The sequence below is a fragment of the Astyanax mexicanus genome, unplaced genomic scaffold (genome assembly GCF_023375975.1).
Source record: "Astyanax mexicanus isolate ESR-SI-001 unplaced genomic scaffold, AstMex3_surface scaffold_37, whole genome shotgun sequence".
NCBI classification, from domain to species: Eukaryota; Metazoa; Chordata; class Actinopteri; order Characiformes; family Acestrorhamphidae; genus Astyanax; species Astyanax mexicanus.
Window position 1 is genome coordinate 1897880 of NW_026040047.1, and position 15266 is coordinate 1913145.

At 38.5% G+C, this 15266-nt stretch overlaps 2 protein-coding genes across 2 annotated transcripts in view; one reads left to right on the plus strand and one right to left on the minus strand.

Moving 5' to 3' along the window:
- The window catches only part of pstpip1a (proline-serine-threonine phosphatase interacting protein 1a), a 32937-nt gene extending 26675 nt beyond the window's left edge, over window positions 1-6262 (plus strand). The window contains exons 12-15 of the mRNA XM_022679936.2: window positions 2263-2350; window positions 2464-2546; window positions 5368-5480; window positions 5658-6262. Coding sequence (XP_022535657.2) covers window positions 2263-2350; window positions 2464-2546; window positions 5368-5480; window positions 5658-5789 — 416 coding nt within the window. The 3' untranslated portion in view covers window positions 5790-6262. The remainder of the gene's footprint in view (window positions 1-2262; window positions 2351-2463; window positions 2547-5367; window positions 5481-5657) is intronic.
- Window positions 6263-8001: 1739 nt separating this feature from the next.
- tspan3a (tetraspanin 3a) lies at window positions 8002-14146 on the minus strand. The gene is made up of 7 exons (XM_022679937.2): window positions 13971-14146; window positions 12131-12322; window positions 11950-12024; window positions 11578-11679; window positions 11294-11446; window positions 10234-10317; window positions 8002-8927 (listed from the first exon to the last, which is right to left on the minus strand). Exons 1-7 carry the CDS (start codon window positions 14034-14036, stop codon window positions 8835-8837), a joined length of 765 nt encoding a protein of 254 aa, XP_022535658.1. The 5' UTR covers window positions 14037-14146; the 3' UTR covers window positions 8002-8834.
- Between the last annotated feature and the right edge of the window lie 1120 nt (window positions 14147-15266).

The window sequence follows — 15266 nt, forward strand, 5'->3', positions numbered from 1 at the left end:
TACTGGGGAGAGAACTAAGATTAGCATAGAGCTAGCTATCATTAAAGGAGAGCTAGCTAATGTTAACGGGGAGAGAACTAAGGTTAGTGGAGTTAACATTGGTGGCGAGCTAGCTAACATAATAACGTTGGCAGCGATTTAGCTAACGTTACTGGGGAGAGAACTAAGATTAGCATAGAGCTAGCTAACATCAGAGGTGAGCTAGCTATCGTTACTGGGGACTGAACTAAGGTTAGCGGAGTTAATATTAGTGGCGAGCTAGCTAACATACTAACATCAGCGGCAAGCTAGGTGATGTTCCTGGTGAGAGAACTAAGGTTAGCAGAGTTAACATCAGCAACGAGCTAGCTAACATTACTGGGAAGAGAACTAAAATTAGCGTCGAGCTACCTAACATACTAACATTAGCGGCAAGCTAGCTAACGTGCTAATGTAAGCGCTGAGTTAGCTAACGTTACTGGTGAGAGAACTAAGGTTAGCGTAGGGCTAGCTACATCAGTGGTGAGCTAGCTAACGTTACTGGGGAGAGAACTAAAGTTAGAGTAGGGCTAGCTAACATCAGCCGCAAGCTAGCTAATATTACTGGAGAGAGAACTAAGGTTAGAGTAGGGCTAGCTAACATCAGCCGCAAGCTAGCTAATATTACTGGAGAGAGAACTAAGTTTAGCTAGCTAACATTACAGAGGAGAGAACTTTGGTTACTGGAGTTAATATTAGCGGCGAGCTAGCTAACATACTAACATTAGCGGCGAGTTAGCTAACGTTGCTAGGGAGAAAACTAAGGTTAGCGTAGAGCTAGCTAACATTAGCGGAGAGCTAGCTAATGTTGCCGACAAAGAACTAAGGTTAGCGTAGAGCTTGTTACCGTTAATGGGAGGAACTAAGGTTAGTGGAGAGCTAGCTAACATTAGCGGAGAGCTAGCTAATGTTACAGACAAAGAACTAAGGTTAGCGTAGAGCTTGCTACCGTTAACGGGAGAGAACAAAGGTTAGCTGAATAAACATTAGGGGTGAGTTAGCTAACATACTAATGTAACCCTTTCTCTCCTACGGCTCCCTAGCTGGACTCTGCGTTGTGTTAGATGGAATAATGATGGACCAGGAAGCACAAAGATGTGGTGTTTTCAGCTGGACGCTATGTTTTATTGCCAGGCTCACACAGCAGCTCATCATAACTTCAGCTTTAGAGAAAGCACACAACACTGTCTTAATTAAGTGCAATTATCCACTTGCACTCAGAGATCAACATTACAGAGAAATAATAGCTCTAAAATAACTCACAGATCGCATAAAAATAAAATAAAAGCATATAAATGATTTAAACTCCCAGATATACACCACATTAACTGAAATATTAAAACACCAAATACTCAAATAGAACACAAAAATACGGTTAAATTTATACATCTAACATAACTTAAGGTGTAGTCTAGTATAAATCTGTACAAAATATTAATGGATGGCATATATTTTAAAGGATTGTTTAGGATTAATATCAGAGCACAACACTGCATGTCTCACCTTTAGAGAAAGCACACAACACTGTGGCTTCCTGGATGAGCAGCAGCAGGAAATAGACAAAACTAGCTAGGCATAGTGCATCTATTGCCACCTAGAGGCCAGCACTAGCAACAGCACCTTACATTAACATTAGCGGCGAGTAAGCTAAGTTACCAGAGATAAAACTAGGGTTAGCGGAGAGCTTGCATCCCAATGAAACAAAATTGATAAAGAAAATTGATAACAAATGGGAACCCTTTTGTTTTAATTTTCAATACAATAAACTTTTGTCTACTTAGGAAATTATGATGACATTTTTGGGCCTTAAATTATATTTATTGAGGTTTTAAAAAGGTCTTAAAAAGCACTAAATTTGACTTTTAAAATGGAGCAAGAACCCTGTAAATGTCTCCTTCTTCACCAACAACAAAAAACACCTCATATTAGAGAGAGGAGAGACTCGTAGCTTTATAAAGGGAAATGGATGAGTTAGCAGCTCATATGTGGAGCATCTTTTGCTGGAGTGGAGAGTAAACAGCTGCTCTGAAGTTCATGATTTAGGACCACATATAAAAGTGACTCAAATCTGATTTGAAAAAAATTGGATTTGGCACGTTCACACAGCCATATCAGATTTGAGTCACTTTATTCAGGTAATGTGAATGTAGCCTTAGAGACATTTGACCTTAATGTAAATGTAATGATTTTTATGATGAGTTATTACTATCAGTGTAACTGTAAATGTTATATCTGCTCCTGCAGCACCTGTTTTATTTGAGAGCTACTATAACCGAGAGTTTGCAGGTGAGAGCAATGGGACGGCTCGTTTTGGGGGAGGAGTAATAAAGAGGTATTTACTCCTGCATTCATTTGCATATTTTGGTTTCCTCATGTGTGACTCACTCTTCCTCACCTGGAGCCACAGAGTCACTAATGTTCTGCATCACACTGTTTATTTTACAGGTTTTCTAACCTGCTGCAGGGAAACTGCTCTGGTGGGTCCAGAAACTCCAGTGACTGCCCGCAGTCAACAGCGCCCCCTACAGGTATGTTAAGTGTGTGCAGAGCTTCTCAGAGCCTTTCCAATAAATAACCATATGTATTAGTTATACTTCCTTTTTTTTATTTGGGAAACTTTTTACATTGAGAACTGGAACATGCTTTATTAAATTTATTAAACGTTATTTGTTCATAAATACACCTTAAAGAAAATAACAGATATATGGTGGTTATTTACTGGAAAAGCTCATTTGATAACATCTGTATATTGTATTTCGTCGTCATATTTATAAATGATTAACCCTCCTGTTATGTACAAGTTTTAAAGTAAATTTTTTTTTTTTTCAGCATGAAAGTTCTTCTGCTTGCTTTAATTAGTGTAATCAACATATACTATGAAAATGGTTAATCTCACATATTTGCAACCACCTCCTGCAAAAACAAAACTAAAACAAAATTGCAATGTTATATTTTAATGTTGTGTAAAACTTTTGTGTTTTATATGTTGGTTATTCAAAAGTAATAATATTTATTTAAAAAAAGTAAAAGTAATAATAGAATTTGTCTTGTTTTAGGGTTTAGAGCTTTCTCAAGGTCAGAGTTTAAGACAGGGCTCAGCCTTTTATATCAAAAATACAAATAATGGAACAAATAAAAAATCTAAAATTATTTCCTACCGTTTAAAAAAAGAACAGAAGAAAGTGGAGTGATGTGATGTTGTGACTAATCTCCTTAGTGCTGCTAATTGTAAAAGACATCAGGGTTAGTTGTCATTATTAAAATAGCTTTGTTGAATAGTAGTAGTTGTAGTTGTGTAGGTTGTGGATTCTCTCTATGCTATTTGGAGTGGCTTGGTTATAACCCTGGTCTGTACTTTAGCCTGTTTAGCTTATTATTGATTATTAGCTGCACATAAATATAAAACAGTGAATAAAACAGTAAAGGTAAGGGGGATTTTGTTTTCGACGCAACTTTATATAAAATGTACACGCATTAGAATCAGTGCCCTAGTGTGAGACCAGTTCCCGAGAATACGCTGCAGCTTTATTCAGTGTTTAGTTCTGAGAATGTAACTGCCCTGACTGTGCAGCAGTAACACTGCTGATCTGCCATTTCACCACCATGTGTTGTTAGATATTAATATACAATAGCATGAAAAAGTATTTGCCTCCTTACAGATTTCTATTGTTTTAGGATTTTTGTCATACTTACAATCTTTGATATCAGACAAATATAAACAGAGTTAGTATAAAAAGCACTTTTTAAATGATGATTTCATTTATTAAAGGAAAAAACAATCTAGCCTTGTGTAAAAAAGCATTTACCTCCCAAAAATTAACTGTGATTAATCACACTTTTTGGAAAGCTAACCACAACCAGACCTGATTACTGACAAACCTGTAGAATCAGTAAATCACTTAAATAGAACCTTTATGACAACATGAAGCAGATAAAAGTTCTCAAAAAGCAGCACATTATTATACTCCCATCTGAAGAAATTCAACAACAGTTGAGAAAACCAAGTCATTGATCATCTATCAGTCTGGAAAAGATTATAAAGATTATTTCTAAAGCTTTGGGACTCCAGAGAACCACAGTGATTCACTATTATTCCCTAATGGAGAAAAAACGTGGAACACTGGTGAACCTTCCCAGGAGTGACCGGCCGACCAAAATTACTCCAAAAGGGCATGAAGAACTCATCCAGGAGATCCCAAAAGAACCCAGAACAACATTTAAAGAACTGCAGGATCTCACTCACCTCAGTTAAGATCAGTGTTAATTATTTAATAATAAGAATAAAGAGACTGGGTGAAAATGTTCTCCATGGGGAAATTCCAAGATAAAAAAACACATCATACTGTAAAGCATAACGTAAAGCATGGTGGTGGTAGTGTGATGGTCTGGGGCTGCTTTGCTGCTTCAGGATCTGGACAACTTGCTGTAATAGATGGAACCATAGATGGAATTCTGCTGTTTACCAGACAATCCTGAAGGAGAATATCCTCCATCTGTTCATGACCTCAAGCTCAGGAGTACTTGGGTTCTGCAGCAGGACAATGACCCGAAGCACATAAACAAGTTCACTGTCTCTCAATGGATTAATAAAACTAAATGAAGGTTTTGGAGGGTCTAGTTAAAGTCTGATTGAGATGCTGTGGATGATCCTAAACACCCAGCTAACCAATTTCACTTTCTCTCACTGTCAGCTCAGTGGACTGTACAAGGTCTCTGTCCCACAACTTAAATAGTGAGAATGTGTAATTTAGCACAGAGCATGCGGAGGAATCATTTTAATTTGGGTGGGTGTGATGCGGTCTCCTTCCAGAGCAGAAAAATCTGATTGCTGGTTATATTCACTCAGATAGAGAGCACAGTCATGAAGCTCTCTCCACCATTCAAACACCTATCCAATATTATTCCAGGTTTTAGTTCGGACTCTATCGCGTTTCCTTTTTGGATTCCTTTTTTCACTCCTTGGTTTCTTTGGTTTTACTATGAGTGAATGGAGGAGCTACTGAGCTCTGAGTTTCCTCTTCTGAAGTCTCCATTGCTCCACCAGCCGCTCGTGTTCAGTAACACTGAGCCGGATCCTCTTTTAGAGGCTGTACGTGTGACGTAAGTACGTAAAGACGCGTGACGTGGCCAGAAGACGAACTCCCACGAAAACCGTCCCGAAACCCCAGTTTTTAGAATGAATATACTGTATTAGGTTTAGCAGGGATGGTAGTTCAGCACAGTGGTACCATTAAACACTATATTTTATCCATATTTTTCTCCACTCAGAAATGCTTTGGCTTTCAGTTTAGAAACAAAATAATAAGCACTGCCACTGAAAATTTGTTTTCTTTTTGTTTGTAACTCCAGGTAGCAGCTCAGATGGGGTATATGCTTCCATTCCTGGCTTTGAAAATGCAGTTCCAAATAGCACAGGCGGTCAAGGAGGAGAGTACCAGGCTCTGTATGACTACATCGCACAGGTCAGTACTGGGGTCCATATAAGAATATTTTATCATGTGATAATAACTGAAGTACAAATATATATAGACCATGCATAATTAAATAATTAGAGAAGGGTAAAACGTACCTGGAGCACATACAGTTTTATGTGTCTTTGTCCGAATTCTAGATTTAATGCATGGTTTGCCTGTTTGCAGAGTGCTGACGAGCTCTCCATATCGACGGGGGACATTCTGCAGGTGGTGGAACAGGGAGAAGACGGCTGGTGGACGGTGCAAAGGAATGGGCTGAGCGGCCTGGTGCCAGGCTCGTATCTGACCAAGATCTGAGCAGAAATCAGCACAGAACCAGAAACAGGATTCTTCAGGGAGTTAAACATGGGTGTTTGTAAATGTGTCATTGTGCTTATGAGCTAAGAGAGACTATATATCATTACTTATTAAAGTAACAAGGAAGCAGATGAATCACAATAAGGGCTTTAGTTTTTTTTGTAATTTAGGGTTTTTAGGTCATAGCACAACAAACAAACTTGATGTCATTAATATTGCTTATAATATTGGTCATTTTATGTACATTAGATTGTCTTGCAGAAAGTGAGAACTGGTGTTAGTGAGGCAGTCATGTAATTTGGGTCAACCCACTGAAAATTCTTGGTAGAATCACAATGTAATAACGTAAATATATATACTCATTGACGAAAATAAGTATTTTCCCAGCTGCAAAGAATGGAGAGGTCTATAATTTAATCTTGGGTACACTTTAACTGTGAGAGACAGAATAAAACCTTAAAAATGCTTCGTATAGTTGCCCTGGCTGTGTGTTTCAGGTCATTGTCATAATGGAAGACCCAGCCACTACCCATCGTCAATGCTCTTACTGAGGGAAGCAGGTTATTGGCCACAGTCTCACGAAACATGACCCCATCCACCCTCCCTTTAATACGGTGCAGTCATCCTGTCCCCTTTGCAGAAAAGCACCCTCACAGTATGATGTTTCCACCCTCATGCTTCACAGCTTCAAAAAGTTCATGACCTTCTCCAATGCCTCCATGCAGATGATCATTAATGAACTCCAAATAGACCTGGACACATTCTGGTGTGATCAAGGGAATCTTGCGTTTCCTGCAGGATTTTAATCCATAACGGCGTGGTGCGTTATTGATCGGTAATTTAGCGGTTTTGTGGTTTTGTGATTGTGGTCTCAGCTCTCTGCAGGTCATTGACCAGGTTCTCCCATGTAGTTCTGGGCTGATTCCTGACCTTTACCTCATGAGGAGAGATCTTGCATGGAGCTCCAGACTGAGGAAGATTAACAGTCATCTTGTGTTTCTTCCATTTTCTAATAATAATAATCTCCAGGCTCCTGCCCATTGTCCTGTAGATCCTCCCAGCCTTGTGCAGGTCTACAGTTTAGTCCCTGCTGTTCTTAGACAGATCTTTTTGTATTGGTCATGGTGGAGAGGTTGGAGTTTGATTGGTTAAGTTCAAAGAGGTTTGGTTTATAGAGGTAATGAGAGAAGAATAGAAGCAGCTTCCTAAAGAAACATTAACAGATTCTTTCTGGGTGGTGATCAAATACTTTATCATGCAATACAATGCTTTCATATATTGACATTATTAAAGAAAACCTGTATATACTTACGGCACACTGTAAACAGTTTTATACTCATAATTGTCTCCTATTTGCTTCTCCATGTACTTAAACAACTCATTGAAAAGACGCCTTCGCCAAGTGTTGCTACAAGTTACCTTTATCATTTAAAAACATTTAAAGGTCTCATTATATCATTTTTTTAATTAATTTTAAAATGTCTAGTTGTGTCTCTAGTATGAATGAATGCTATGTAAGACTTTTTTGTGACTGTGCTCAGGTGTTTCTATTTAGCCCTGCTTAAGATCACTGAATTAGAGATCTCTAAAGCACTGCAGCAGAGAACGCCTACCTCCCCCCCCCCCAGTCAATTTTACAGCTCTAAAACTCAAAGGGTAACATCTTTACACCCAGAGAGACGGCTCAGTTCTGAAGCTTCTGTATTAAATTATAAACTCTCTGTGAGTGTGCAGTTGGGCGGAGCATGGGAGTAAATTAATCATGCTTTGGGCTCTGTGTTGCTGCCAGTGGAACACAGCACATTGGTGGAGTGAAGAATCTGTGGATCGGCCTGCTGAGATCAATGCAAGCAAAAAGCCCAAGTACCCAAGAACTAAAAGACTCTTTGTCTACAAAAAGTGATTCATCATAAGGTAGCATTACCAAGTACTAACAGTGCAAGAGGTCCAACTTTAAACCTTAAGTCAAGTAAAATACTTAAATATAAAAAGGCTATTTTTATCCTCGTGCTTTTGATCACAGCTCACTTTTGTACTGTTTAACTGTTAACACACGGCTACAGAGACAAGCCAAATGCCCAGAGAAAAGCCTTACCCTCAGCCTTGCTTTTTTTATACTAAGCATGATGAAATAATGTAATAATGATACAATGATGGACGATGAAAACAAAATTAAAAAAAAAGTTTTTATAAAAATGACAACAGATGGGCGTTGCAATGTCAAAATTACGTTTAATTCGTTTTCCCTTACTCTATTTACATTCATTTCAAATGTTTACGTTGTTCGACATCGCTATATGGTTTCCAAACCAACTTTAAAATCTACTTCCCAAATACTAAACTCCACACAAACACAGGAAGGAGGAAAATTAAAACAGTGCTAAAATACATTGAAGGTAGTGAGTAAAGCATAATCCACAAAACAGCGTATGTATAATGAGGGATCATTATCTCAAGGTGATTTTCCTGCCAGTTCACACTCTGTTTAAAGATGGGCGTCGTGTTGCTGAGCGATCCTGGGGAGGCTGATGTTTGTGATCTGGTGATGGGTGGCACAGCAGAGACAGATACAGTGCAGGGAAAAACCTTTTACACATACCAGTCCTAAACAACATTCACGAGCATGATCTCAATGACCACTGACGTTAAAATAATCAGTAACTGTACACATAGTGCAAACAAACATGAGGAAAGCAGAAATCCCACATTTTCTGTTAATACAGTAATGCCATCGTTCACGTGAGCAAAAATGCTCAGTCTCACAAAAAACAAGCAGTTTTCTCATTTAGAAACAAGGTTTCTAAATTTGGCTTTTAGCATTTTGAGAAAGAAAAAAACAAAACATTTAAAATGACCGTTTTACCGTTTAAAATTGAGACATGTAAATAAATATAAATGTACTACGCTGCTTCACCCATCACCAGCGCACAGTGTGAGAGACCCTGTCTAAATCATATAGCAGAAAGATAAGGGCATCAGCAGAGTACCATCACACACTGACAGAACCCCGAGCCGTGTGTGTGTGTGTTTGTGTGTGTGTGTTTTTCACGCGTACGTCCCTCCGGATATCAGAAGCTCGTAGGCGGGGTCCCGGCCTCTGCGACACAGCACCACACAGGCACAGAGCATCCCGAGCATCTAGGAGAAGAGTTCACAATAATCAGTTTACTGCATCATCACACACACACACACACACACACACACACACAATCACAGTAAAACTGTGCTGCTTGTGGGGCTGTAACTGAAAACCTAACATATAAAAAGCAGCTTGTAAACCTCTTCCCCTGAAAATAACGAATCAAAGTTTTACAAAATAGAAGCTTAACACATAAAACCCTACAAATCTCTACAAATAAATACGAGCTATTTGCTTTTCCCCAACCAATATTATTTACCTTTAGTCCTTCAAACATATTTATATGATGTTTCAAACCAAATAATATCAGTAAAATACGACCCAAAATAGTGTCCACAGAAAAAACAGTGTGAAACTACCTGCTTTACTCAAACTAAAGCTAGATATGGTGCACGCGCACATTTACCGTGTGCTCCTTCTGACCAGTGGACGCACACACATCACAGACTTTAGTAGAATTAGTGACTTTTTTATGTATAAATCATATTTATAATATGCCTCCCAGAAAAGTCCACCTGATGCTCTTCATGTATTTTGTCACAGTAATAAGCCATGTAATGAACTATCATCAATATTCTTATGCTTTCAATGCATACACTCTAGTCTAACTGTTTTAGAAAAGATATCTTAGGTGTTTAAAGTCTTTACATTCAAAAATATGAGGCGCTTGGTGAAGTTTTTAGCAAATCATGATCAGTTCCAGGAAAATATAACAATTCTGCTTCCTTTTACATTTTAAATGATGATATTTTTGAGCAGCCGTATGTCTTCTGGAGTAAAAGAGATCATGTGTCTGTCTGATATAATTACCGTGTTATAAGACCTGAAAGAGGAACTGAAAACAACGAAGAAAACACACACTAAAACAGCCTAGAGTTCACAGGGTTAAAGAAGTTTGTCTTCCTAAAATTAGGAAGATCTGCAAAAAAATACCAACTACTCTCAATTCAAATGGAACTCTATGGTTTCAATAACTGAGAGAATTGATTGTTCTTTGCAAGTGAAACATATACAATAAATTATTCATTATTTAAAGGAAACTGCAACACCACTCTGCAGTCAGACACACCGGCCCAGTTTTAACTGTGTTAATAATTAAGACCGGTTGAATCAGTTTACACACAGGGTGTAATGTAGTCCTGGCATGTGAACTAAGGCTCTAGAATTGGTTTACAATTTAAGAACCTCAAACATTTTGTTGAAATGCAGCATGAAATGAACCTTTCTGACTACAAACTTTACTCAGTTATACAGAAAATTTCTTTATTGCAAATCAAAACAAAACAAAACAGATTAAGATCATACCTGAATTGCGGCAAATGTCAGCGCAGCCCAGATGACATACATCATGATTTCCTTCAGTTTCTTCACAACTAGAGCTTCACATCCCTAAAGAATTCCAAATAAACACAGAGCGCATTTACATGCAGTTAATAATCTGCAAAAAAAAAAGATTATCAGTAACCCCACAATTCCTTTTGTTTAATTTGGATAACATATGGATCTTCATTTTTATGAATCTTCATTTTATATACTTTAATATAAAACAGTATGAAAATCTGCTCTTCTTACAGAGTTGAAATACGGCTCCTCGTTTATAAAGCACTAAATGGGTTTGGACCGGCGTACATCTCTGATCTGCTGGAGAAATACCGGCCTGTTAAACTCCTCAGATCATTAGAGATCTGCAGATCTGTTAACTGTACCTATAAACAGAACTAAACACGGTGAGGCAGCTTTCAGACATTATGCTTCAGTCAGTTGGAATAAACTTCCAGTAGTTGAGATCTGTTTAATTTGCCCATCTTTGCACATTTTTAGTTATTGTACTATTTTTTGTGCTTAGTTTTCATTCTTTTTTTAAATTATTTTAATATTGTATTTTAACATTGTTCTGTATTACATTTTAAATGTATTGCTTATATTCCATTTCCTTACTTTAACTTAGTCTATCATTTTTTGTATATACAGTTTGCATTACTTTTTTTCCATTTAATTCTGTATAACTTTCTTTTGAACTTCTGCATTGAGTCAAATATTTTAATTGCAAAGAACGTTTAATTGCCTGTAAATGAAAGGTGCTACTCAAATAAACCTGATTTTCCTTGCTGCTTTCTTTATATTGTTGCAAAAAAAACAGTGTGTGCAGAAAGAAATCAGAGTAACTATACATGTGTAAAGCAATCTGATTACTTAGAAATTACTTAGATATATATATGCTGTCTATATGACCCCTAAATACCTGGGTAAATGCTGAAATCTGGTAATGAAATGCATGTAAACACACATACTCTAAAAAAAATGCCTCTTACACAACTCACATGTGCACAGGTACGATCAATAACACACGGTCTCACACACTCACCTCAGGATACAGGTCTCCAGGGCGCGAGAGGGAGCCGGTACAGTTGCTCACGTTGGGTTTGCAGCAGCTCAGGGGTACACTGTTGTTCCGCGACTCGTTAAACCAGCTCGTGTTTCTCCAGTCCAAGTAGTTGGTAATTCCACAGCAATGAAGCTTAAATTCAATGCAAAAAAATAATTAATGATGTAAAAGTTTCTTGGCTGACAGTACATAGTGCATGAGAATAACTAACTCAAGCACTGAATTGCACTAATAAAGAAAAAACAAAACATCAGTTTACATACCTGTCTTTGCACGTAGTCAATAGCGCGGCTGGGTGCATCTGAGTTGGTGCCGTTATATTCATTGTACACCTTCTGAATTGAATGATTAACCTCTTCTTCCACCTAGGAAATGACCATATTATAAATCACTGCATTTCAGCCTAACATTAAGGTATATTTAAATACGTTATATTTAATATTTTAACTGCTGATTAAATAATAATGAAGAAGTCCAGTTTAGTACGTGGAATAACAACAACAAAACTGTATTATCTCAGGAACTTTGTGAGTAATAGGCCTATGCTGCTTGTGTGATGGTTTTGTTGACTCTAGTATTCAAACCACAAAAGACGTGTTCGACTCCACCTTTAAAAAATAAAGGCAAGGACCAACCTTTGCTCTGTAAATGTAGCCAAGCACAACCACAACCACCTCCGTCACAAAGACCAGAATGAGGATGATGACAAACTGTAAAGTAGAAATTCAGGATATACAGTTTAAATGCTAAGCTACAGGTCTCTATAAAAAGGTGTCTTAATCTAGCAAGGTGTGTGGGGTTTGGAGGGTAACTGACCGTGGCCAGTCCACAACGACTCTCACGAATTGTTGCACAGCATCCAATCAGGCCAATGATGAACAGCAATCCGCCGACAGCAATGATGACAACAGCAGGGATCAAGGTGTACACATCCTCGAAAAAGTGGTCATAGTCATCATATGTGATGAACACGTACGCACCAACATAACACAGGATGCCAGCTGCAGCCTGTGGGAACAATAAAAATGAGCTACACATTAACAGTCCTTGTAGATTAAATGCATTAAAAAAATTAAGAAGCAGTTGCGTTTAATCATTCTATTCAACTTTGGGAGGGAAAAAAGGGGTAAATTTTTTTAATAATTAGGCAGTGCAGTGACTAAAAAATAAGCAACAAATGCAATATTTACATTCAATGTTTTTATTTTTGGCAAGATGTGTAATGTCGTCATTTAAGCAAGAGGTGCTACTTTTAAGAATCTAAAATATAAAGCATAATTCCATGTTTTTTATACTTTGTATGACTTGAAAATAATGAAAAAACAAAAAAAACACTGAATTTAAAGTATGTCCAAACTTTTGACTGGGATTGTATGTATGTATGTGTATGTATGTACAGCTCTGGAATAATAAAAAAGAGAGCACTTAAAAATTATGAGTTTCCTTATTTTACCAAATTAAAAACCTGGAATATAATCAAGAGGAAGATGGATGATCACAAACCATCAAACCACCAAACTGAACTGCTTAAATTTTTACACCAGGAGTAAAGACGCATAAAGTTATCCAAAAGCAGTGTGTAAGACTGGTGGAGGAGAACATGATGCCAAGATGCATGAAACTGTGATTAAAAAACAAATATTCACCAAATATTGATTTCTGAACTCTTAAAACTTTATGAATATGAAATTATTCTCTTTACAATATTTAAGGTCTGAAAGCTCTGCATCTTTTTTTTTGTTATTTCAGCCATTTCTCATTTTCTGTAAATAAATGCTCTAAATGACTAAAATATTATTATTTGCAATTTGGGAGAAATGCTGTTTATACTGTAGTTTATAGAATAAAACAACGTTCATTTTACTTAAACATAAACCTATAAATAGCAAAATCAGAGAAAAAGGGGTCTAGTACTATTTTTTCCAGAGCTGTATATGTAGACACATTGAGAGAAAGAGAGAGATAAACAGGGTTAGAAAGATAGATAGACAGTTTTATTTAACTAGTTTTAAGTTAGTGTACAGGGGCAGTGTTGTGCATAAGCAGTGTGGCCCGTGTAGACGGGGGTCGGGTATCAGTGTTTAGCTCGGTTACACAGCCCGTATGTATAACACACAGCGTTAATTGGGTGATTGTGCTGCAGAAGTTCACCCACTGAACCTCCACAGCTCATAATAAATATAATTAAATACCGGGCTTGCCTCTCAGCGCGGTGTAAATAAACACAGAGCGGCGGCGTTAGCGAGGCGAGCCCGCTGTTAGCACGGTCTGAACAGCAGTGATACGGTTAGCTTAACTCCGGCCTCAAAACAAACACAGCCACCGCAGCTGCTGCTGCTGCTGAGCCCCGCACAGCGGAGACACTCCCGGTACACCGACACCACCAGCGGCCCGCTCACAATCTCCCCGCGGGGCCCCTTAATCTCTGCCCGGCCCGCGAAATCTCTCTAAATCCCTCCCCGGTGCCCTGAATCTCTCCCCGAGGCCGCTGCAGCTCAGCGGCGCTAACGGCCAAAGCTGCTGCGTAGCCGCGTCCGTGCTAAACTGGGTTAGGCTAGGCTAAAATAAGCTAAGCTAGGCTAATGCTATGTTATGTATCCCGGGCGAGCCGCGCTGACGCAGGGAGAATTGCGAGCTCGGCTGCGGCTCCGCTTACCCAGAAGATCAGGTTGAGGAAGACCAGCACAGTCTTCGAGGAGGTGATTCCACACTGACCCATCATCAGATTAATCTACAGCAACAACAAACACCACTGACTATATGTAGACTGGCAGTCCGGCGGAGTCCATACCGCGGTCTCTCTCTCTCTTTCTGTCTCTCTTGCTCGCTCACTCACTCACTCTCTGCCTCTCTCTCTCTCTCTCTCTCTCTCTCTCTCTCTCACACACACACACACACACTCTCAAAGCAATTAATAATACAAGTAAACAGATTAGAAAATAATACTATTAAACATACAGATTAGAGAGAAAACAAATAGTAATAGTAACAAATAGTCGTAATCAATGAAGGAAGTAAATAAAAATAGTCATAAAAGCACATTAAAGTTAAAGTGGCAGTCCATATTATTTTCTTTCTAAGAAGCATTTCTGAGTGGAGAAGGAATAAAATATTGTGTTTAATGGTACCAGTGTGCTGAAACGACCATTCAGAATCCGGCTCAGTTTAAGTGAACGCGAGTGGATGGTGGAGCAATGGAGACTTCAGAAGGGGAAACTCATTCACACATAGTAAACAAAAAAAAAAAACAAAGGCATATCAGCTTTAAATGAATAGAAGTAAAAGATATCTAAGATGTAACATCAATATATCAACATCAATGTAATAATAACAGCACAGTCATTAGTAATGATTGGTGGATGGTCTCACTGGATGTCTCTCAGAATGTGACAGGCTGTAATGTATCTCTCCCAGTATGTAGGGCAGAGTGTGTGAAATAGTGCAGTGTAGTGTTTATATCATAGAAAATTTTGAGCTGCTAAATTTCCTGTAGTATAAACTCCTCATTGAGTGGTATTTTGGAAACTCTGTTAGGAAGTGCAGCTCTGTCTCCACCACTGCCAGCTCACAGTGAGAGCACAGTCTGGCCTCTCTGGGTGTCCTGGGTGTTTCCACAGCCAGGCTGTGCTCACTGAGTCTGTACGTTACCAACACTTTCCTCAGTTTTTTTATCTTTCATTTCTGTCAGGTAATCTGCCAGTGTACTCTCGGTTTAGAGCCGAATAGCACTGCATCTGTCCTGCTGGAATTAATATGTTTAGGGCTTTTTTTGTGTATGAGAGTATGAGAGGGTAAAGTGTGAGAGGGTACTGTGCTAATTCTGCCCTGCAGGCCGTGTTCGGGGTCTTCCTCTGCACACAGAGGAGAATTGCAGAATTCTATGTGCAGAGTTACAACTGGGTGTTTGTCCCAGTTTGTGAGGGGTCCCCAAACCTCACTACCATACAGTGCA

Bases quoted from the DNA above. Each gene is read 5' to 3' on its own strand.
- tspan3a (XM_022679937.2), bottom strand. From the start codon at position 14,036: ATGATGGGTCAGTGTGGAATCACCTCCTCGAAGACTGTGCTGGTCTTC. The intron at 12,323-13,970 runs GTAAGCGGAGCC...TTGTTCCCACAG, and splicing joins TCCTCAACCTGATCTTCTGG to GCTGCAGCTGGCATCCTGTG. The intron at 12,025-12,130 runs GTCAGTTACCCT...TCTACTTTACAG, and splicing joins GTCGTTGTGGACTGGCCACG to TTTGTCATCATCCTCATTCT.